We start from the raw sequence: 25,061 nt of genomic DNA, 5'->3' as shown, positions 1-25,061 counted from the left end.
TCTCTCTCTCTCTCTCTCTCTCTCTCTCTCTCTCTCTCTCTCTCTCTTTTTCTTCCAGACTCCTCTCTTGCTCTGGTTAGCTCTGGGCAGAGGCAGCCTGTGCGTGGGGCAAGGCGCAAGAGGACAGGGAAAAAGCATGCGAAGAGTTTTGATCAGTCCCAACGCTAGCTATCGTGCCTAGAGGAGGGAAGGTCAAATCTGCGGAGGCAAGATCAAGCATGGAGGAAAGGCTTAAGTCAGGTGTGCTCTCAGCTTCTGTTATCAAGGGGCGGTTAACTCCAGAGTCCAGAGCTTTCTCCTTTTTTCCAGTACCCACTAGCCCGACTCTGCTGAGGCAACTTCTCTGGGCTCCAAGAGGCTGGAAATCTGTGGAACGAGTTCTGAGCTCTCAAACGCATGTAAGAATCAGTCTTCGAGCGCTTTTCGGATAACATCCTGTGACTACTGGATGCTTCCTCCCATGCGTCTTGTACAATTTGGCAACTTCAAGAGCCAGACTCCCACTGCATCCAAGGAGTGGAGTGCCGGGAATAGGGGAGCTGCAGAAAAAGCCTGTGTGCTGGCGGGAGTGTCCAGCTCCTATCCAGCCTTCTCAGTATCACCGGCGTGCGTGCGCGCCTTCCTGAGCTCCTCTTCGTCCTTTTCACCTCTAGGAATTTTTAAGGGAAGAGCTTCCTGAAGCCCCAACTTGGGCCAGCTTTTGTTCTCAAACTGACAAGAAATTTCTATGGCGAATAAAACTTGTTTTTGAGTGTCCTGTTGGAATGATCACCCAGGTTCCAATAACTTTCCTCTCTCTCCCTCCAGATTGAATGGAAGCCTCCCATCTCTATCCTGAAAAACTAGGTTAGACAGACAGGCCTGGGAAAGCCATCCTATCCCTGAGCCGGGAGCAGGCGGCTGTCGGAGGTTTCAAAGTCGCAGCTTGGAGACTGGGAAAGACAGAGGCCCGCCGCGTGCACAGACAGTTAGTTAATGGAAACCCTGTAAATCGGTTTTAAGTGCACCCAGGACAGAGAGGGAGGAAGGTGGAGGTGGGGACGGTGGTAGCTGGAGATGGCATGATGAGGGACAAAGGGGATACCCATCTCGCTGTTCTGAAACTAAGATCCGTTTTCCACTTTTCCATTGTTCTTAACTTAGAAAAACAAACGTATTAAAGAAACTCGTTGGGATAGGGAAACCCGAGCCCCCTAGCCCGCCCCAAGCGGAGGAGTCCGCGGCCTCCCTTGGCAGGGAACCCGGCTGCGGCTGTCCCCCTCTCTCCCTCCCTCCTCCCCGCCCCCGGAGGGGCATTGCTACTACGGCGATCGCCACCTCACGCCGAAGGAATGCTCGAAGTATGCACACGTTCCCAAAAGTAGACCTCCTTCACCGCCGAGGAGCATACATCACCCGTGGCAGCCTTCCACCTTCTCAGGCGTTTCGTAACCGAGTAAACCGAGAGCCGGGAACAGCCCTCTATTAAGTAGCCCGCGGCGCGGAGTCTCTTCCCAGTCCGCAAAGGCGGCCGCTGCAGACGCGTCCGCGGGCAGCTGCGTTCAGTCCCCCTGCCTCCGCACCGCAGGCTAGGCGCTGCTGCTGGGTGCTCCCGACGCCTTTTTCCACACCCGCGGCCGCCAGGTGCTCCTGGAGCGCAAAGCCCTCACAGGCCCAGGGATCCCACGCGCAAGCTGCTGGACGCCCGCTCCCTCTGTCACCTCCGGCTCAGGTCAGTCTTGCTTCTGTTCCCCACCCCATCCCCCACCTCTCATGGCCTTCCCCAAAGATAACTGAGTAAAGTTGCTTCTTGCTTGCACCTTAACCCGGAGCTGGCAGAATGCCCAGCAGGGGCCGGTTGGCTTTGGAAGCGATTGATCAGTGTGCCTGAGATAGATTCGTGGCACGGGATTTTTGCAGTTTCTTTGGAGTTTTGGAGGGAGAAGGAAAGGTGGCTTGTTCGCGTGCAAAGTAGGACTCAGTGTGTTCATCTGCAGGGGAATGTCCTCTATAGTCGCTGTCGCTTTCAGTGAAGTGCATGGGCTTCGTAGGTCGCTCTTTATAATCTGGCGGCTTTGCCAGGGGTGCCAGGCTTGCATCAGGGGCACAACGCACTGCAGGAAAACGAAGTGAAGTTCTGTACGCTCCGCGAAGAATTCCGTGGAGGGCCAGTGGAAAGCGCTCCAGCTTGGCGCGACTGGGCGCTAGTGGCATCTCCAAATGTTCCTGGGAAGCTGCCCTGGCTTCATCCTCAAATTGCTTTCAAAGGGCTGGTGGGTTAGGCTGACACTCACAGCTTCCAGACTTTCTTTTTGGGTTCCTCCTGAATGTATTGGGATTAAGTTTTACCCAGGGTCAGTCAGTGGGACCTTTGAGGAGGTTTCTCCTCCAATCTTGGAGTATAGAAATCAGAGTGTGTGGAGTCAGCGCATTTAAGAGCAGTGACAAATGGGACCTGTATCTGGCTTCCTGAGCCACCATCCCCTGACCAATTCGAATCTTTGACGTATACATTCCCTCAGCTTCAGGGTTGGAGTTTTCTAAAGAATATTGGGGTAGATTGGGGGCAGGGGCGAAGAAACAAGTCTAAATTCGTCCTTGGCTAGGTAGCCTTTATAGAAGACATAGGTGACGCCTGGAATCTAGATGGGCCCATGAAACATATGTGTGCCTGTGTGTGCGTTTGAAAAAATTTAACTTGAGAGAGTTAAGGAGTTGGCCTCTTCCAGCAAGGGTGGGGGAGGGGCGAGTTGTCCGAAAGGGACCAGTTCCCTTAGTGCCCCCACTCCTGGCAGTTGATTCATTTTCATTCATGAGGGGGAAGTGAGGGAAATCCTACTGCCACGTAAGGGCTACTGCTTTCAGACATCTATGTCTGAGAATGCTCAATGAAGTGTTGCTAAGCACTCCGATAAATGTTTTGGCTAAGAAGGAGACAGAAGCTTTTCTTTAAAACGTATACGAACAGAATTCTTGGCTGGCTGAGAAGGCAGAGTTTATTCATCAGATACCCCAAAGAGAAGTGATTCATTCTTGATGCTGAATCAGGAAGCCGATAGGTGGCGCACTAGACTAAAATAAACTCTTCCAAGACTCAAGGTTTTGTTCAACTTATTAACCCCCCCCCCCAAACTGCACACCGATTTTTGTGGGTAGGTTACCACCCTTTAACTTTTCGTGAGCACATCTGTCAACTGCATTCTAAATTATTATATCAACGTTATGGCCCAGTGACAACAACAATGGAGCAATTGTGCTTTTTTATCTTTAAATTTTTTCACTAATGTAGGAAAGGTTTTGAATGTTGTTAATTAGGGGGAAAAGACATTACTAAAATCCCTTAGACCCCAAAACTGTGCCAAAATTTTAATATTGGCTTCATAAAAAGGAGCTCTGGGCAATTTGGCTTGCCTGCTCATCAGACACGTAAAATGCAATTTACACTCAGATGAGGAAAGCTGCCTTAACCCTTGTGCCAATGATTTGGAAAGGCGTGGTTGGAGACTGTCAGTTTCTTTTTTCTCAAGGAGAGCCCAACCTTTGGCTTATTTTTGAATTCCCAAACACCAGAGCCCCTCCCCCCTCACATTTGTCTTGAGGCCTATGGTGTTGTCTTAAAGTAATGTGTATACCTCTGAATCTCACTCTGGTTTTGCATTTGGCCACAGGTACCTTTCCAGTACAGCTAATTGCTGGTAACTTTTGTTTCTAGGTTGGATCATAGAAATCCTAGGACAGTTCATTTTGCTGCTAAAACAGCTACTATGTGGTGGGAAAGTACAAAGGATAAGTAGGACTCTGCCATTCAGGAATTAATCTAGTTGCAAAATCAGGAAAAATTAAGAACCTTTTCGCCTCTGGGGCTTGTATTAGTTGTAATCTTCCAGCATTAAGAAATAGTTAAACACAAGGAAGAATTATTGAGGTTCGTAAAATTTAAAATGTTTGGAAAACAGACAATGGGTATTTTGCTTTTTCTACTACTTTCTCTCTTTTTATTATGCATTTTACAGTTGGTTCTCTCTTGTCTTTGGTAAAGGGTTTATCAGACGTGAAAACGACATGGTTATCAGAAGAATTAGGGTTCATTTGGACCTTCCGCATCCCTATGTAGTCCATTCCAGATCTTAAGGACTTACTTGCACATTTTTTAGTCAGGATAAGCTGAAGAAAATAGAATAAAAATGTTTTATTATTATTATTATTATTTTGCAAATTACCCTGGAACTACTAAAGCACAGTTACCTAAAGAGTTCAGCAGTTAGGAAGAAGCAGCCAAATGAAATCCCCAGCTGGAAGAGACATTTGGTTGAGTCAGGGATAAAATGACCTCTAAATTATCCATCACCTTGGCAGTATGAAGTCATGTATGGTCTGGTCAGGCCTTTACAGGGCACCAGGCAGCATTTTCCTGGGATACTTTCCTGGGGGAAGAGTATCCTCTTTAAGCTAGAATTTCCTACTAGTGCCCTGATTAATCCTATTGGAAGAACTTGACTTGCATGGTTCCACAATAGGTCCATTATGTGCTGGGCTGGGCCCTGTTGTTTTAAAGACGGATCTGGCTGGAATCTGGACCATGTTTAGGCTCCAGTCTAACCTTGTTCCTGACCTGCTCAGGGTGGGTTCTGATGGATCACTGCTTCCTCCTGCAGATCCCTTCATGAGGCTGTGAGCTTGAGGTACAAGCATGCAGACCAGGCTTTCCGGAGCGCTGGCCGCCCTGGGCGTGGCCCTACTCCTGTCTTCCATTGAGGCAGAAGGTAAAATGCTTTGCTTCTCCTATGGCAAGTGAAACTGCAGAATTCAAGAAAGGAAAAAAAAAATCTCCTGCTTCTGTTGCTTGGTCTGTTTTCTCTGCACTTCTCCGGTGCTTTCTCTTCTTCAGAGAAACGCCTGCCTTCTGAGGTGTGTCCATTTCTGAACTTTCAGGTCCAGCTCTTACATTCTGCTTCCCCTAGTCTGTACAGTGCTGTGTGGCTCCTTGCGCTTGTCTCTGCAGTGTGCTGTCCACACTGCCACCTACACTGCCGCCTTCTTTGTGGATCAGTTCCCTGGATAGGGCAACAGCTGTATCCAGCTATGTCAAGAGGATCTCGGACGTCTGGGCACCAGGAACCTCAGAATATGGACATCCTTTCAGGATCAGCAGCTGGTCACCTGGGTCAGGACTGTGACCTTGGTGACAACATGAAATAAAAGACTCCAACACTGCCAGCCCCGCGCGTCTGGTTTTCCTTTTTTTTTTTACCCCTCTTTTGAACAGGTTAGGGGAGACCAGTTGGGTAGGCAGAACTTCAGGCAAAGGAGCCAACCTTCAAACTGCCAGTAGCTTGAGGAGGTGGGTAGGTGGGTAGGTGGGTGGGTGAGTGGGTGGGGCGGGATGAGTGACAAGGTGAAACTGACCCCTAGGGGATGCTCACTCAATCTAGGGACTCTGCTGTTTGTGTTTGGTTCCAAGGTTTCTAAAACACAGGTCCCAGAACAAATCAGCTTGGGGGAGGGGTGGCTTGGCTCCTTGCCAGTGTTTCCAGCCTGGAGGCGGCTGGAATCCGGGCACCCCTTTGGCATGCTCTTGTCTTTGCCTGGCTCTGAAAGACCTGGCCGCTTCTGACCTCAGCATCTTGGCACTAGGTGGCCAGGGACTCCACAATGTGGCTCTCTAAAACAGCTCCTTGTACCCTGCCGTCTAGACAACGTTTGTTAGACTTTTAACCTAATTTTGTTTTGTTTGATGTACTTAGTGCTTTAATGTCTCAGTATTTATTGAGGAAGCCATTTCCATGTAATAATAATCTTACCCGCTCTTTCAATTATCATTCTGGACTTTGCAAACTAATCGTATTCCGCAAGATAAATGGATTAATTTTTAAAAAGCCCCTTTACCCTCTTCAATTAAAGAAATGCCTTTAATGAAGTTAGGGAGGAGATGTCTGTAGGCTCTGGAAATTCCAGGGTGGACTGTGTTGCCCCTAGAGGGGGTAGGTATGTTGGGTTGTTTCTGGACCATCCTGATTTTTTTTTTTTTAAGTGTCCTACTGGTACAGAGAGTTAATGTTAGGGAACCACAGTGGCTCCAGATGTATAGGACATCTCACATCCAAAGATGCTTGCTGGCCTGGCTTTCTTGATGAGTCTACTCTCACCGCCTCCTGAAGGAGTATTCTGATGAGGTGGCCTTTCAGTAATCCTTGCTGTGACGTCAGTTAGGAAGGAATTTTATTTGAGAAACTTCTGGAACCACTACTGAAGATGTTTTTAGATAAGTCACTGAAGTGGCCTGTTTATTGCTCATTAAGAAAATAGTTCTTTGAAAACAAAAGTTTTGAGAACCCTTAAGTATAGGGTTAGGTTGGTGATTAAGCTAAGTGGGAAACATCACTTAAGTGGTACTGACCAGCCAGCAAAATACAGTTAAAAAGGACATTATGCGATCGGCCTTTCTGATTAGCCCATATTTTATCTTTTAACTTTATGTTAATTTCCATATGGTTTTTCTCCTTTCTTTCTTTCTTAAGCTCGTGTCTCCTCCTCCTTTAGGCCAGCATATTTTAATAAAATTCATTTTTGGATTGCTTTCTAGTTTGGCAGTGTCAGACAGAAATATGAGTCACAAATGTAAGCCATATGTATAACTCAAACATTTCTAGTAGTCATATAAATAAAACAAAAGGGAACAGAGAAATTGATTTTAATGTAAAAGGTTTTAACACAATATTTTTGTTTCAACATGCAGTTGATAGACAAAACATCAGGGAGCACCTCTGCATTTCTGTGCTAAGGTTTGGAGCTGGGCATGTATGTTTTGCACTTGTAGCACATTTCGTTATGGACTGGCCACACTTTAAGTGCTTGACGGCCACGTGTTGCTGTTTGCTCCTTGCTGGGCAGCTCAGCCCTGGTGTTAACTACTAACTAAATGGCCCCAGGAGCCTGCAATAAAATTTGAGCCTAACAAAATTAGTGCCCAAAATCTTTCTGGAGATGTTGGGCTATGAAATAGATTTTTTTTCTCCTTGAAATCTTTCTGTGAGGGTATTTCAAAGCTTCAGCTTGCCCTTCTGTTTACAGTCTTCTGCTAGGGTACTTTGCTTTTATTTGCATGACTCATATATGTCTTAGTTCTATGGTTCCTGGATATTTTTATTTGCTTTATTTTTTTTATATGCTGGAAGCATAGTTTTTGATGTTAACTTAAATTATTTTAAAATTTACATTTTGCCTTTAAAAAAATCATAATAAAATTTCTACCATGCTTCCATTTGTATGATGAATTATATTACCATGCTAAGGTTACTGTGCCCTATAGAAGTAAATGCAAAGCTGATTTTTTGTTTTTTGGCCTTAAGTGGACATTAGTTTGCTAGTGCTTTGTATTGACCTAGATTGTGTGAGTTAGTCTGGGTTTGTGTATCATATGTTAATAGATTTTTAGAATAGTTAGCTTTGCATTAAATAGTTAATGATTATTGTTCCTTGAGAACTGGACACCTTTTTCCTTAATCTAGAGTTTGAGATGGACATAAAATTACTGAAATTCAGCTTTAATTTTTTAAGTATTATATATATGTAGGTACGTATATGTTATATATATGCATATGATATATATATATCCTCCCACAGTCCTTCCCTCATCCCTCTTCTCCTTCTTCTCTGAGCAGGTGGGGGTCCCCTTGGGTATCCCCCTACCCTGGTACATTAAGTCTCCGTGAGGTTAGGAGCATCCTCTCCAACTGAAGTCAGACATGGCAGCCCAGCAAAAAGAACATATCCCACATACAGGAACAGCTTTTGGGATAGTCCCTGCTCCATTTGTTTGGGACCCACATGAAAACCAAGCTGTACATCTGCTTTATATGTGCAGGGAGGCCTAGATCCAGCCTATGTATGTTGTTTGGTTGGTGGTTCAGACTCAGAAAGCCCCAAGGGTCCAGGTTAGTTACTCTGTTGGTCTTCCTGTGGAGTTCCTATCCCTTTAGGGCTGCAATCCTCCCTCCTGTTCTTCCATAAGAGTCCCCAAGCTCCATCCACTGTTTGGCTGTGGGTGTCTGCATCTGTCTGAATCAGCTGCTGGGTGGAGCTTCTCAGAGGACAGCTGTGGTAGAATCCGGTCTGAAAGCAGAGTATCATTAATAGTGTTAGAGGTTGGTGCTTGCCCATAGGATGGGTCTCAACTTGAGCTTATCCATTCTTTTAGTCTCTGCTCTATCTCCTGGATAAATTTTGGGTTGAAAGTTTTGTAGGTGGGTTGATGTCCCTGTCACTCCACTGGAGTTCCTGCTTGGCTACAGGAGGTGGCCTCTTCAGGTTCCATATCCCTAGTTCTGTGAGTCACAGCTAAGATCACTGCCACTGATTCTTGGACATCTCCCTTATCCCAGGTCTTTGTCTTGTCCTGGAGATGCTCCCTCCCTCCCTCTGCCCCACTGTCAGTTGCAGATTTCCATTCATTCTTATGGCCTTCTGGCCATTTCTCCTTATATTTTATAGTGCTGTTTCTAATATATGATGAAACATTCAAACCAGAGAACTTAGATGTTATCTATCCTGATTGTTTTATTTTCCAGATGAGGAAGTGAGAGTTCTTTGAGTTGATATTTTATTGTAGCTTTTAGATTTGCATTGTCTTAGCATATTGTATACATTGATTTATCCATCTGTCCACTCACCCATCCATTCATCTATCCATCCACCCATGCACTCATCCATCCATTCATCCATCTACCCACCCACTCATAAGTTTTCTAGTGTGCTTACTACATAGCACAGACAGGATCCAGAACCAGTGGACTAGTGCTGATTTTCCTTTGTACCCAGCAACCTGATCAACTTAATGAAAAAGCAAATTTTATAATGTGTACCAAGTAATTCGTTGCTTTTCTGAAATTTTAATTTTCAGTTGCTATTTTTTGGTATTTATAAATGCAAACAAAATAAATTTTGGTAGCACTAAATGCCCAATAATTAAATTAATGCCTATGAAATGTAACAAACTAACTACACTTTTCACATCCAAAGCTCCTACCACTGAGAAAATATCCTTTCCGGTGTTATTTCAAATATCAGAACAAAGGTCCTACTACTTTTTCAAGTTGATATTTTAATGTAGCTTTTATATTTATTTTGTCTGTAATATTATATTATATTCACCTATCCATCTATGCACTCACTCATCCATCCATCCATCCATCCATCCATCCAACCATCTATTTGCTTATTTCTGCCATTCTTGGATATAGACTTTTGCTGGCTTATTTTTCTTTAAGCCAAGCCAGACACACACATTTTAAAATTATTTGAACAAATGTATGAAGTTAATACATCAAATTCTATTTAAATCTATATTAGTGACATAGTGGTAAGCATAGCTGCCTTTCAAATTCTATCTGTATTTGAGCTGCAGATGTCAGCATGCTACATATATATTTTTGGGCAGCAAAGCATGTATATTCTTTTAATAATGACTTTTCAGAGAATGAAAAAGTACGTATGTACATATTAACAGGTAGTATAAATAAATGTCCTAAAATTTCTGATTGAAACATTTCTTCTGTTTACATTTAATCTAATGTGGCAGAAAACTGTACAGATTGCAAGATAAAATTATTGATACCCATGAGCTGTAATGACTTCATTTGAATTTCACTTGTAAAACAATGATTTCAAGGCCTATAATTAGGTTATTTTAAAGACAAAACCGGTAACAAGTAAAATGTCTGAATGTCTGCACATTTTACAGAAGACGTTGAAGACATTTCACATAGTATGATCATTTCTACCATGTTAATCCTGTAGCTTGTGTAACAGAAATCTCATCAGAATTCCACTTTGTTTTCACAATATTTTGATGCTAAAACATTATGTTTAAGTATAACATGAAATTACCAGTTATAATTACTCCAGGTTTCATTTTTTCATGATAAGAAGCCAGGTTTTATGAATCAGATCGTTATGTATAATTTCAATTATGTTACCCTTGGCTTGGCTATGGCAGTTTGCATTTGCAAACTATGTGTAGCTAGTTCGTGTTTGTACTATGGCAATATCAGCATTATTTTAGGGAACACCTTGACTCTGTGACAATGTGATGGTTGTGAATTGTTTTAAAGTAAAAAAAAAATCTCCCAAATCAATAAAAACACATATTCATATTGACTCAAATAGATGTGGGCCATACCTTCACACTTACTTCATTATTTTTATCATGAAAAAAAATCACAAAATGTATAAATAAATGACAGTCTTGAAATGTATATTTGGCAAAGATGAAATTTTAATTTTCAGAATTAACCAGAATGCAAACAGTGGAGTGGGTTCTGCTTTTCACACATTGCTAGGCCATTTTTCCTGCTTTCAAATCCCATGCACCACATCTGAGTTTCCATGAGCACCTTACAATCCTCTAAAATGTTCAAGACTTTTCCCCACAGTCATTTTTTCAGTCTATCTGGAATCCCGGTCACTTGGATATCAACAAGGTGGGCCGCTGCTGACCTTCAGCAGTTTTAACCTAATGTCCGCTCCTTCAGGTCAATTTCCAAGGTTGGTGGTACTATTTTTCCATGTACTGATTTTTTAAAAGCTGCTCAGGCCAGTCGTGTCTGCCTTTGCATTAAATTTGTCCTGAGCCATTGCTATCAGAACAATATTTTATAATGATATTCTTAATACCCATCGTTCTATTAACATCTGTTGCATGCTTGTTATATATACTAAGTGATGACTTCAGCTAAAACTTGCAATATGGTTTCAGACAGAAGAATGCTGAATGATTAAACTGTGCATGTAGATTAATAGTTCTAATCTCACTGCCTGTGTATGGATAGTAAGAAAGTAACATTCATTCTTCTAGTGTATCCAATAAAAATAAAGTCATCTCCTACAGTTGGAAGTGGCAATTTATTCAAGTAGATGTTTGCTTGATGAGTTTTGTTTCCTTTCAAAATGTGCTATGGATGTTAAAGATGAATCTAATCCCCATTAAATTCTGACTTGTGTCTCAGAGCTATAACTGCACTTCAATTGACTTTTCACAAAATTCGAAGAGGAGATGGGAACCTCTTAAAACAGAGGTAAACCTTCTCACTCACAATGAGTAATACCTGTAGGCTGAGACTAAGATATTTAAAGAACCAAATGGCTGAAAATCATCTACTGTATTGAACTTGCTTCAAGTGTAATGATTTTCAAAGCATCGACCATGCACTGACAGTGAGTCAGTACAATGCTGCATGAGGAGGCATGAACACTGTGTAGAGAATATCATTATAAAATATTTCAGGAATGTCTTTGTGTAATGACTATTGTACATGGAGGCTTTTGTTCATTGTGGGAAACTAAAAATGAGTCAACATTTCATTGACACGTGCATGATGCTATACAGTTTTGTATGTAAACTGTTCCTTTCTGTACTTCACAGTTGTTTCTGTCATTGAGTTTTTCAAGATTTTATGCAAGTCATGTCTTTCAGTGCTGATTCTTCTTTTCTATTTCCCTTCAAGTTCTGTAAATAATTTCCCACCACTATACATTTATGTTGTCTTTTCATAATTAACCATTGTCTTTTAAAGGGCCACACTGGCATTTTAACTTAAAAATGCTACTTCTAGTATGTACTGTGCCTACTATACTATAAAGGCAATGACCATGTTGGTTTACACCTTGGGAACCCAGCAAATTGGTGTAAACAGGCAGAATACAAGTTTATAAACATCTCTAGCACTGTTTATATACTCAGAAATTATTAACATCTCATTTTAATATTTTTCTTACTTTAATTTGAATATACATTTAAATGTATGTTTCCTAGTGAGACATATTTACTTTTTTAAATGATTTCTCTGTTCCATTCAAATACATTGTAAAAGCTTCTGCCAAAAACTGAGATGTATCAATCAACAATAACAAAGCAACAATGCAGAGATTGAACCCAAACCATCAGCGATTTTCTTTCTACGTTATACAAGAGTATGGTGTCACTGTTCTAAATTAACGTCTATGGTTGTAAGCAGGTTGTGATTTGGCATGCTTGTTCAAAGTGCACTCAGCATGTATTGAATTTCCTTAATTGTTATGTGAATTGTTTGCATATGTGGTTATTATTTGTGATTTAATTGTTCTTGTATCCAAACATGTTTCTATTCTGCTTGATCTTGCTGGTCATTCTTGAATGGCCTAGCAACTCAAGTATCAAGTGTTCTGTGCTGTCTTCTGTAATTTGTACACTTCCTGATGTTTTGTCATATCTTGTCAGCTTTTAATTTTTTTCTGATCCAACAAGATATCTTTTATATTTGTTGGAAACAAATTTATGCAAAGACAACTTTAGTAAGCTTTGCTCAACATAATTCTTCATTAATCATATTAGCCATTTCTGACACTGGAAAACACAACTGATCTCAACTCTCTTTTTGCAGTTGACCCACCTTCCAACTTGAATTTTAAAATTATAGATGAAAATACTGTTCACATGTCATGGGAGAAACCACTTGATCCAATTGTGGGTTACAGGATAACAGTGGATTCTACAACAGGTGAGTTCCAAGATGTTGAGGTTTTTGGACAGAGACATCAAGATCATATAGTCTGCCAAACCTCACATTTAACTGCAGGGAGGGCAAGAATGAGCAAGCCAGAGGGATTTGGTTGATGTTACCAGGTATTTGGTGGACTCAGAGCTACAGATTCTAATCCCAATATTTCTAGTAAACAAGGCAAAGCAAAACAAAACTTGTTTTGGATGTTCTACTGTATTACCTACAATGTTAATTTACTATGTTGCTTAAGTGTGGAGAACCAATGTCTAAAAACAGGTGGGAAAGTAACCATTTGCATTGGCTAAATGATAAGAAGTCTTCATTGGTTGGCAGTGAACAAGGATATTGCCATTATTGCTAACCCTAGAGCTTACTTATCTCTTGGCCTTTTAGAATACCAGGAGTTTAAAATGCTTTCTCATCAGGGAGATTTAAAAAAATAAAAAGACAGTATGGCCAAAGAACTGAAGAAAGAGTAAAAATGTCACCCTTTCCTGTTTCTCTCTAAGTACATTTGGTTAATGGCTTCATTTATTCTAAAGAATATTCTAAAACAACCCAAATAGGATCCATACAGTTTCTAGATACTGGGAATATTGACTTTCAATGTCCAAAATGAGCACCACAGGATCCAGTATCCTCGTGTCCTACAGTGCTCCAGTTATTGTATGTGGCTCACATAGAAACTAGGAGCATTTTTTAGAGTCTTGCTATATATGCTACCTTTCTTAATTATTCCTTGTGAAATATTTAATATAATTCACACACACACACACACACACACACATATATATAATCATATATATGTTATATAATATAAGTATTAACAAGAATGCAGTCCCTAGGAGTTATCATGTTTTCTGATTGAATTAAGAGTTAAAAGAATCTAGATGGAAGTATGCTATCATTATGTAAGTAAATACTTAATATATGATATCTTGAAACATGTGATACCCAATTCAGTCAATTCAGAGGACTATTGGTATTAATTAGTGCATGGCCCACATTTGAATGTGTCTTTTTTCTTTCTGTTCTCCTCTAATTTATAATTAAAAATTAAATTACCTCTTACTTGTATCTTATTTTTAGCATTTTTTATTATGTCCTGATGTCATAAAAATGATGATATGTTTTTGGTCTGATAGTCTGACATACCTTTAACTTAGAAGAATTTCAAGCCTTTTAAGCTTTGAGTGTGATTGTCAGATAAAGGCAATACCATTGCAAATATTAGTTTTCTAAAAATGCAAGTCCTTATTTTTAGAAGACTGTTTAAAAAAACCCTCTTGGATGTCTTGAAAAAAATGCATATGGTAAAAGTTTCAGTTTTGGAGTACATTTAGACTTCTTTGTAATATCTTATTTTAAGAAAAGTTTATGTTGTATTCATTTTTTTCTTTTTGTGTTTTCAGATGGGCCTACTAAAGAATTTACTCTTGCAGCTAGTACCTCTGAAACTCTATTATCAGACCTTATCCCTGAAACAGAGTATGTGGTGACTATAACTTCCTATGATGAAGTAGAAGAAAGCGTGCCAGTTATAGGTCAACTAACAAGTAAGAACACATACAATTTTAAGTACTTTAATTATCTTTCTGTCATTTTTGTTTTTAAATTTGAAGTACTTTTTGTATATTTTAAATTAAAATACGATTATGTCACTTCCTTCCCTCTATCCCTCCAGAATCCCTCCTCACCTCCAGAAGCCCCCTCTCTCCAACTCCTTCCATGTCCTCCCCACTTTCAAATCGATAGCCTCTTTTCTTTGATTATTACTGTTACATAGATATATGTATTTTGCAGACAGTTTTCCAGCTTCAGGTTTAATCTCCTATTATATAGGTAGCATATAAGCATCACTTCCTACAATTCTAGTTATTAGCGGTTATGAACAATTCATTTATGCCTTTAACCTTGGTCTCAAGGAGTAGCACAATAATGTAAAAATTCGTTTGAAGTATCTCTAACATTTCATTAAAATAATTCATTTGTAAGGAAATCATTGTTTGGCACTTTGACCAGCCGGGCAAGACCAAACATTTGCAACACAATATTAAAAAACAATGTATGTTTTATGTTCTTACCATATATATTTTTTCTTTTTTCTTTTTCCCATAATTTCTTTTGTTAATGATGGGCCTTTGACTCAGTTCAAACAGGTGGTACAACAAAGCCAGCGGGGAAGAAACCTGGAAAAACAGAGATACAAAGTGAGTTTCTTTCTATAGTTTTGCTTGGATCTGTAGAAGTTACATGTACAGTGTAGAAGATGCTCTAATTATAGACAAAGCTTGATGATCCTCCCTATATTAACAGCTATAAGCTTTCTCTAGAAGGAGTATAGATAACAGAGAGACCTTCAGCCAATATTTCCTCCTACTACAAATGAATAGCAATAGATGGTACTTACAGATACATGGGAGAAGACTGAGGGGGTCTTAGTGCTTGAAGCATCTCAAGTCCCATGAAATACATGCTAAGTCTACTTGCATATTGAGCTCATCTCTGGGATATTTCTGTTACCTTGACTGATGACGTCAGCTTTCCCAATCTTCCCAGAGTCCCTACAGCCCATCTCTAAGGACTTGGTGAACACATAACCAGATGAAAAGCACTTTTATTTATTTCGGCTGTAAGGCTCTTCACCTCCTTTGTCTGACACTGCTTTGTGTAGCTTGCTAGAGTGAACTCCCAAGGAATTTCTTGGACTTCTGATTTTGCCACTTTGTAAGTTGGATTTATGATCCAGACTGACCATAAAAACATTATAAGCACAAAGGCCTCTTTCTCTGGAAAATTTCCCTCTAGATCACTGTTTATCCTTCCCTCAGATGTCCAATAATCTAAAATGAAGTTTCTCTTATGCAGTTATATTAATATTTTCTCCAAACTATCAATATTTATTCTAAATCAAAATATTCTGCCAGATACAGTTTTTAATAGACCCTAATTACCCTATTAAACAGCATATAATTGTCTTGCACAATTTTCCAGGACCTTTTTCTGCTCCTCTTTGCCAAATACTTTCTTATTATCTACCAACTAACTTCAAGGATAAAAACATCTTCAGAAATTCAATCAATGTTGCCTTGCAAATACAGATTTTCATGAAAACCAGCTTGCCTCTTTGACCACAGAAGAAGGGAACATAATGTGTGGTCATGAAAGCCCATTGCATTCTAATCCCTTAAGGATGCCAGATGGACATTTGAGCTTTTGACTTAGCAGTATTTCCTCTTTGTGTTTAGTAATGGAGATTTTAGTTGTCAAATTTGAGTACATAGATAGCAAAGACAAGATATTTTGACTACTTTGCATGACGGTATGCATAGACTACCTCGACATTTATAGCTTAGACATTTATATTGGAAAATATGACAGACTATTAAAACATTTTCTCTGCTGTTCAACCCAGACACATCTGCCTGAAGAACACAGATTGCATTTATCTTTTGATAAATAACAAGTGTGCGCCAGGGGTGGGGGAGAGGACTCTGTTGATATTTCTTTTGTGTGTCTCCCAGATGTTTTATGTAATCTTCATTTGGGGAAAACTAAAGGTATGATTCAGAAAAACAGGTTGCCACTGCATGTGCTCTGACTGTAGGATCCTGGGCAGTGTATCACATGTCTAGTCATTTCTTTGCATAGAATATCGTACATAGCAATTTAAAGACATCCAATCCCATACATGGATCATGATAAGTGCACCAAAATTACTTCAGTGTGCTTTTAAGATTGTATATTCTTTTAAGCATTTAGATGGAAAACAATGGGTCAGATGTATTCTAATGAAGATTTTTCCAATGTCAGGCTGTCTTTTTTAAAGGTGGACTGATCTAATCACTTAAAACTGTGTCAAATACATTTCAGAGTGCTCTGTCAGTGCCTGGACCGACTTAGTGTTTCTTGTGGATGGCTCCTGGAGTGTGGGAAGAAATAATTTCAAGTACATTTTAGACTTCATTGTTGCTCTTGTGTCTGCCTTTGACATTGGGGAGGAGAAGACAAGGGTTGGAGTTGTTCAGTACAGCTCAGATACCAGGACTGAATTTAACTTAAATCAGTATTACAGAAGAGAAGACCTACTTGCTGCAATTAAAAAAATACCATACAAAGGTGGCAACACAATGACAGGTATGTCTTAGAGATTATATTATTGTTTAAAATAAACAAAGTGTCTATTTTGAAAAGAAATTTAAGAAATTGGTTATATAGTAAGCACTTTTGGAATTAATCTCTTAGTCTTTAACTTTGGCAAAATAGAGTAAATGAACATATTTCTTTTTTCCTTCAGGGGATGCCATTGATTACTTAGTTAAAAACACTTTCACTGAATCTGCTGGATCAAGAGCTGGCTTTCCTAAAGTGGCAATTATTATCACGGATGGCAAGTCTCAGGATGAAGTAGAAATTCCAGCACGGGAACTTCGGAATATTGGAGTTGAAGTTTTCTCTCTGGGTAGGTTAAGTCTGACTGGCCATTTTATTTCCTGCTCTCCCTCAGTACACTTGATGCTTAAGAAGATAAAGGTTAATTTCTTAGGGAAGGATGCCGTCAAAAGTGCTTACTGCATTTTATAGGAAAGTATTTTGCCAAATTGTCTTTGAGTAAAACTTCTGCTTATCTATTTCCTCACAAAACTCTCTGAGCATATGGATTAAGTGAGCTGATATTCACATGCTTTGCCAGGTCTCTACTTTTCAAAGAACACTCTGCCAGTGATTCTAATAAAGATTCTCCTTGTGTTGTCATTAAGTGGATTTTATGCATTTTCTGCATTACACAATACTTGAACTATTCACAGGTCTACAGCTCATTCAGCACTTTGTAATAAAAAAATATTTACAGATGGCAGAGACAAGGGATGGCATAGTTAGAATGGAGGCTCTCTCCATTAACCATTTGTTTTTCTCTTTGGCTGGCCACATTTTGTGAAATAAAAAAATCCTTTGTCATTGAACATTTGTTTTTTCATCTACTATTATCTATATTTATTATCTATCCACCTACCTACTTGCCTATCATCTATCAGTCTACCTACATACCTACTGTCTATCTATCTATCTATCTATCTATCTATCTATCTATCTATCATCTATCTATCCATCATCTATCTATCTATCATCTATCTATCTATCTATCTATCTATCTATCTATCTATCTATCATCTATCATCTATTTGAGGTGGAGGTTTCAGTATATAGGTCTGGCTAGCCTTGAACTCACAGAAATCTTCAAGCTTCTGCCTCCCAAGTGCCAGGATTAAAGACATGTGCCAAAGCAACTCTGGATTTTGAATTTAAAAGGGTTAAAATATCTTCAGTTTTACAAGACTAAGAAATGCTGCAAAAAGATTCTTGCAGTTGGTATGTTTCCCATTTTATCATATTCCTATCCTTTTGTTTTTAAGGCATTAAAGCTGCAGATGCAAAAGAACTAAAACAAATTGCGTCCACACCTTCCCTGAACCATGTGTTCAATGTGGCCAATTTTGATGCAATTGTGGACATCCAGAATGAGATAATATCCCAGGTGTGTTCAGGAGTTGATGAGCAACTTGGTGAGCTGGTCAGTGGAGAAGAAGGTGAGTGCTTGTTTCTTGAGAGGGGATATATGTGCTAGCACTTTCTGACAGTGGCTCCTGCTTTGCAGGTATTCTAGAATAGACATATATTAACCATGTCCTCCAGTGATTGACTGGTGTCTGAACTCAACTTGCTAATACTTTGGTATTATTTTCTCCCTCTGTTGGAAGATTTGACAAAATATTTATTTTTCTGTGAAGTTTCTGAACATTTTTTGGGGGAGAGGAAGTTTTGATTAGACACAGTTTATTTAATATCTTAACTTTAATTTAAAAATTAAAATATGACATAGTTTTCTCCTCTTTTCTTCCTCCAAGCCACTCCATGTGCCTCTTTGCTTCTCTTCAAGTTAATGGATTACTTTTGTTCATTATTGTTACATATATATTTGTGTGTCTGTGTGTAAATGAATAAATATATAAATACAACCTGCTGAATCTGTTTAGTGTTACGTGCATGTATATAATTTCAAGGATCCACTTGGTATTGGATAAACATCAGAGTGTTCCTCTCTGGGAAAATCCATTTCTTCCACTCTCAACATTCCTTAGTTGCCTATAGTTCTTGGTCCAGGAGTGGGGCCTCATGAGATTCCTCCATTGATCAGACTTTTATAAAAGGTCTTTTGGTATATATTGTCTATCCATAATCAGGCTTTTCTGGTAGTTGATTTTATTATTTTATACTCAGACTTATAAACAGTTGCAGATTTCAGACTATTATTTTTAGCATTCTAGAACATAAGTGAGTGACAACATTGCTTCTACCAGCTCCTTTCCATTACCACATGCTCCCTGTGTTCAAATCCTAGGCATCTTTCAAAGATTGGTTAGTTTGATACTCCTACATCTGGAAAGCTTTCCATTTCTATCAGTTACCACTTCTAAGTACATAGAGGAGAGAAGACGTATTTCAAAAAGATATTTTACAAGTATCCATTTGAACACCGAAAGCTGTGGTATTTCTCCATGATTGTCTTCACCCCACTCCAGGAATTGACAAATGGTTGAGTGTAGCTTGCACATGGTTCCATCTTTAATCATATTTTCATAAGTTCCTTGGCTTTACTTATCCCAGGACTTCTCAATGTTTCATAGGCTCTGCATCCTTTCTGTTTCTCTAGGTCTAACGGCTAATTTTTCCTTACCCTGTGTCTGTATTATCATAAAATCTATATGCCCACTTCCACTTTACTTGGACTATCTCTCTTTACTTTAAACAGGTTAATTATTAGTGGAATGCAGTTTTGTGAGTGCCAAGATCAGCCAAGGCTTTTGTTGTGCCTATATTTGAATTTTCCTGCATGGGTAGTGGTGACCACATCACAGCTGTGAACTATCTTTCTTCAGGGCCTGTATTGAGTAAATCATCAGTGTTCTGAATAGCTAAGTAAACATCTATACTGGGACATGAAAATAAAGACAAGGAGTGAAATGCCAAATTCAAAATGAAAATTTTGGATTCAGAGAAGGATTAAACATTAAATATACTCTCATTAATTTATTCCAAAAATGTCTTCGCCCCACAAAACTTTTCAGCATAGTAACTAAAATCCTGGCAATAGGGCTCATACAGATGGAAGTAGGGAGAAAGGGTATCAGCCAACCCTTTTTGATACAGACGTTGTCAACTTGAATAAGAAGAATTGAAGGATCAAATGTAAAACCTAATAGAGTTGTACTTCATTATTAATCACGACATGCTTCTTCTTTTTCTTCTCCTTTTTCTTTTTTAGTCATCGAGCCTCCTTCAAATCTTGTAGTCACAGAACTCTCATCAAAATACGTTAGATTGAGCTGGGATCCATCCCCCAGTGCTGTGACCGGCTATAAGATCCTCCTCACACCAATGGCAGCGGGAAGCCGACATCACGCTTTAAGTGTGGGGCCCCAGACGACCACACTCAATGTTCGTGACCTTTCAGCTGACACAGAATACCAGATCAGCGTTTTTGCCATGAAGGGCCTGACATCCAGTGAGCCCATTTCAGTCATGGAGAAGACGCAGCCAATGAAGGTTCAAGTGGGTAAGGTAGCCATTTTATTGCTATGCTTGTACTACCACACCATGGTCTACTAGTTGAGACTTCGTTTTAAACATAGTATTTGCAGTATTTTTCCCTCCATTTTCTCCCCAGTGGGGTTTTCCTGGAACTGGCCTAGACTGGCTGGCTAACAAGCCCCAGGATCTGCCTGTCTCCAATGTCCTCAGCACAGCATTACAGATGCACTTGGTTCTATGTGAGCGCTGACTATCCAAAGTGAGGTTCTCATGCTTGCTCAGGAAGTACTTTACCCACTGAGCTGTCTCTCCAGCCTTGTAGCAGTTTTCAAAAAGAAGTAGACTTACAAAGAAAGTGAGATATCTAGAGATATTTTAATTTTCTTATATTTTAATTTTATTTGTTTATGTTTAATGGATTTTCTTTCTCTTCACAGAATGTTCACGTGGTGTGGATATAAAAGCCGACATCGTGTTTTTGGTTGATGGGTCCTATAGCATCGGGATTGCAAACTTTGTTAAAGTTAGAGCCTTTTTAGAAGTTCTTGCAAAAAGTTTTGAGATTTCTCCAAACAGGGTGCAGATAAGCCTTGTCCAGTACAGCAGAGACCCTCACACCGAGTTCACATTGAAGGAGTTCAACAGAGTTGAAGATATAATCAAAGCAATAAACACCTTCCCGTACAGGGGAGGATCCACAAACACAGGCAAAGCAATGACTTATGTCAGAGAGAAAATATTTGTGCCTAACAAAGGCTCCAGAAGCAATGTACCGAAGGTGATGATTCTCATCACAGATGGGAAGTCGTCAGATGCTTTCAGAGACCCTGCTATAAAACTCAGGAACTCGGATGTGGAGATCTTTGCAGTTGGTGTAAAGGATGCTGTGCGCTCGGAACTGGAAGCCATTGCCTCTCCTCCTTCTGAGACCCATGTGTTCACAGTGGAGGATTTTGATGCCTTTCAGAGGATATCGTTTGAACTCACACAGTCTATCTGTCTTAGAATTGAGCAAGAGTTGGCAGCTATAAAGAAGAAAGGTTGGTAGAGCCTCCAAGTTCTAAAACCGTGGGTAGGGTTCTTCTTTGATTCACTGGGTACAAGGAAACTTCCAACTGCTATTGAAAACCATGGGACTTAGTGTACTTGGGTCTGACACATAACTTTCTCTTGGGTATGCATACCATTCTATTATTGGTGAAAAAATTGCTTACCCAAAGTGAGATTTCCTCCTTTAGATCCTCAAGGAAGTCTAGGACCCAGCTTCATCCACACCTATTTGTCATAGCCTAAACCAGTCTTGGAACTTTGAATTCTTTTTGTGTATTCTTTCACTTGGTTGTTTTTGGGGCATGCTACCTCACATCCAGAATTCTCTATTCTTTCTTCTCAATTTGTCTAAATTGTGCTTTCCAATGCTTGCTTAAAAATATCACCCCCTTCTATAAACCCTCAAGTTTTCTAGTACATTTGTGTCATTTACACATTTAGCTCTTTTTGTTAGTAAGTTTATTCTTTCACATCTGTCCTATTTGTAAATCCTCAGAGGATAACGTGCATCAAGCATCCTCTCTGCTCATGATCAGTTTAATGCATATTTAATGCATGATCAGTTTAATAAGTATTGTAAAAAAAAACCCTCCATTCTTTTGTACATGTGTGTATCATGGTGGGCACACACACACATGCCATGGTGTGTGTGTGTGTGTGTGAGTGACCTCTGGTATCTTTGACTTCCACCTTGTCTGAGGCAGTCTTTTGTTGTGTTCTCCTGTGATCTCAGGCTGAATTTACTTGCCTCGAAGTCCCTTTTCTTGCGGTAGAAGCCCTGGGATAACAGAAGAACTCCACTACATGCAACTTTATATGGATTTGGGGAGGTCAAATTACTTCCTTATACTTGCATGACAAATGCTTTCCCAATTGAGGCCCCTTTCTGGTTACTATAATTATTAATTTGCCAGAAAATTCCTTAGTTTTACCCTGAAATATCTGTCTACCTGTCACTAAGGGGTAATATTCAAGTACAAGGATGAATGAGAAAATTGTTATGGTTCATTTAAAATCTGCCACTATCTAAATATACACTTGTGGGGAAATGTTTATTAATGGTTCGTCTTGAGAAACTCAGCATTCAAGTTCATTTTAATTTGTTACTTTCTTTATATAATACAATTATTGTTATGGATAGTCAAGGAAAATGATCAGGACTTCATTTTGAGAGGGAAGCCATTTCTCAATGGTCATGTGCATGGGTCTCAAAGACTGCTCCTGAATGAATATCAACAATTTCAAAAGCACAGAGTCAAGAGATCTATTTTTATAGACATTTCATAGATTTAAAAATTTAAATTCTTTCTTTTTTTTTCTTTTAAACAGCCTATGTGCCACCAAAGGATCTGAGGTTTACTCAGGTAACTGCTAACAGTTTCAAAGCTGAATGGTCTCCAGCTGGAGACAATGTCTTTTCGTATCACGTTACGTACAAGGATGCTAATGGTGATGATGAGGTCACAGTGGTGGAGCCAGCCTCCAGCACCAGTGTTGTTCTCAACAACTTGAGACCAGAGACCCTGTACTTGGTGAATGTGACCGCAGAGTATGAGGATGGCTTCAGTATTCCTGTATCTGGGGAGGAGACCACAGCGGAAGGTATAGGAGGGGTTCTCCTATGTTGTTTCAAAACTTTGCAATTAGTCAGAGAGCAATGTTATAGCATGAATAAAGCACTTGCTTTTAGTACATGTTTTTAAAATGAAAAACAAAACCCCTTTCAGCCATCTCAGCCATCTTTATGTGCACAGCCCAGTTGCATGGAGTATATTGACCTCATACAGCCATCGTTACCATCATCCATGTGTAGACTGAGCAAAGCCAGAACCTGTAGCCAGAGCCGTTCTCCACTTCCCAGGTCCCCTGCTTATGGACTATCATCCTATCTTCTGTTTCTTTGAATTTGATTATTTTAAGCCTATATACAATGGGATCATGTGATATTTTTCCTCTATGTGACTTCTTTCACTTTGTCTAGTTCCTTATCCATGTTACATGTTTATTATTTATTTATTTATTTATTGACTCAGGATCTCACTATGTAGCTCTGGCTGACCTTTAATTTGGTATGTAAACCATGCTAGCCTTGAACATACAGAGGTCTGCCTGTCTTTGACTCCTGAGTACTGCAGTTGAAGGGTTGTGCCGCTATACTTGGGCAGAATTTCATTTTTTCAAAGGATGACTAATATCTCATTGTATGAATACATCATGCTCTGTTTACTCATCGACTCAGGTTGTTCTGCTTTTAGCTATTGTGAATAACGCTGCTGGGACTTGAGTGAAATAATTCTAGTGTTTGAGATGTGTTCCCTTTACTGACTAGAGCTGAATACCTTTTGGCCTAATTAATTTTATTTGGCATTTAATATGGCTAAGAAAGAAATTAAGACAAGTACTCTTAACACAGAAACAGTGATAAATTACAAGGGATGTAGATTCTCTTCTTTATTTTGCCTGAGTACAGGGAAGAAACCCAAAGGGGCATCATGAGAATTTAATATGTATAAAGAAGCACTTGAAGATAGAGCCAGCACACACTGCATACCTTATTAATAAAATTAGGGAATCTTCATCTCTAAAACATTTTTCAAAGAAGATTAATAGTTTCCTTTTGTACATGATATAGGTATAATTCTAGCTACAGGCCAACTAAAGTACCTAAATCCATTTATTTTTATGGTTCTATAACTTAGATCATCTTCATACTTAAGATATTTCTGCCTTTTTGTTGATTGCTTTCAATGCCTACTGAAGCTCAAGAAGAAAGACAAGTCTGAAAGTCTGTAGAAACTAAATGTAAAGCAGTCTGCCTAGCTGGTGAATTTTATCCTTCTATTTACTTCTAATATTCTTTGGTACAAATAGACACCATATTTGTACTGACTGCTTCACATTCTCCCAGAACGCTAAGGTTTGAGGGGCTGGATGCTGGACAGCTTTATTTCAGTCTTTTCTTGAAACAGAAGAGAGAAAGTTTGCTGTAGCAAGAAGACGGCACAGGAGACAACTGTACTATTAGTCACTTTAGGGCACTAACGTTGAGATTAAACATTTTCTCAATCAAACTTTTAAAGTTGTATTTTCTGTACTTATTTTTATTTTCATTCTTTTAATTGGCTGAAAAACTACATTGCTTACAAATATATTAACATTATTTGCTTCTGGCTATGAGGAACTGGTTTTCTCTTTAATATTGCTTATAGAGTTCTTTTTATTACAGTTTTTTCATAAAAATAAACTGTAGAAATAAACAATACATTCTCACCCCCCCTCCCCCAGTCACCACCTACCACCATCAAAGCAACAACTGAGGAGGAGGAGGGAAAGGAAGAGGAGGAGGAGAGAAAGGGGGAAGGGGGGAGGATGGAGTTTTGAGTTGAGGTCAATACTCAAACTCTTTAGATGCTGGGCCACCACAAAAGAGCTTGATGACTGACAGACCTACTGTTTTTCATGAAATTGTAGCATCTAAAGTTTTTTTTGTAAACAGTCAAGTTTTAACACTTAACATCTTAATTAAGCTGGTGCTTTTTGAGCTCTTACTAGGTATCATGTGCTGTATTAAATGCTTCTCATGGATTATCTTATTTAGGTACTTCAATAATCTAAGTAGTCATGTTTAACTGCTGAACAGCTGTGGCACAAATTATATACCCATTAAGCTTCAGGGCCAGGATTCGCAGCCATTAGTCATTCTGCTTCATTTGTTTTGACTAATTTGGTCTTTTTTTCTTGACATACCTAATGAATCATGGATAATGGTTGCCAAATACAACTTTCTTCTCTTTCTTTGGTTTTTCTCTCTCTCTCTTCCTTCCTTCCTTCCTTCCTTCCTTCCTTCCTTCCTTTTTCTTTCTTTCTTTCTTCTTTCCTTCCTTCCTCCCTCCCCCCTCCCTCCCC

General features: G+C 39.5%; 1 protein-coding gene across 3 annotated transcripts in view; it reads left to right on the top strand.

Annotated features, from left to right (window-relative positions):
- The first annotated feature begins 1,411 nt into the window (after window positions 1-1,411).
- The window catches only part of Col12a1 (collagen type XII alpha 1 chain), a 119,782-nt gene continuing 96,132 nt past the window's right edge, over window positions 1,412-25,061 (top strand). For 2 of the 3 annotated variants that reach the window (XM_028784658.1, XM_028784659.1), the window contains exons 1-10: window positions 4,670-4,742; window positions 12,396-12,512; window positions 13,928-14,071; window positions 14,666-14,725; window positions 16,389-16,652; window positions 16,813-16,977; window positions 17,930-18,103; window positions 19,840-20,130; window positions 20,543-21,145; window positions 22,485-22,757. In XM_028784658.1, coding sequence (XP_028640491.1) covers window positions 4,670-4,742; window positions 12,396-12,512; window positions 13,928-14,071; window positions 14,666-14,725; window positions 16,389-16,652; window positions 16,813-16,977; window positions 17,930-18,103; window positions 19,840-20,130; window positions 20,543-21,145; window positions 22,485-22,757 — 2,164 coding nt within the window. Of the gene's footprint in view, window positions 1,712-4,634; window positions 4,743-12,395; window positions 12,513-13,927; window positions 14,072-14,665; window positions 14,726-16,388; window positions 16,653-16,812; window positions 16,978-17,929; window positions 18,104-19,839; window positions 20,131-20,542; window positions 21,146-22,484; window positions 22,758-25,061 lie in introns of those variants that run through there. The other variant, XM_028784660.1, reaches the window with a different exon arrangement.

The sequence above is a fragment of the Grammomys surdaster genome, unplaced genomic scaffold, assembly GCF_004785775.1.
Source record: "Grammomys surdaster isolate TR1022 unplaced genomic scaffold, NIH_TR_1.0 124554, whole genome shotgun sequence".
Lineage (NCBI taxonomy): Eukaryota > Metazoa > Chordata > Mammalia > Rodentia > Muridae > Grammomys > Grammomys surdaster.
This window is presented reverse-complemented; position numbering and strand designations above follow the sequence as displayed.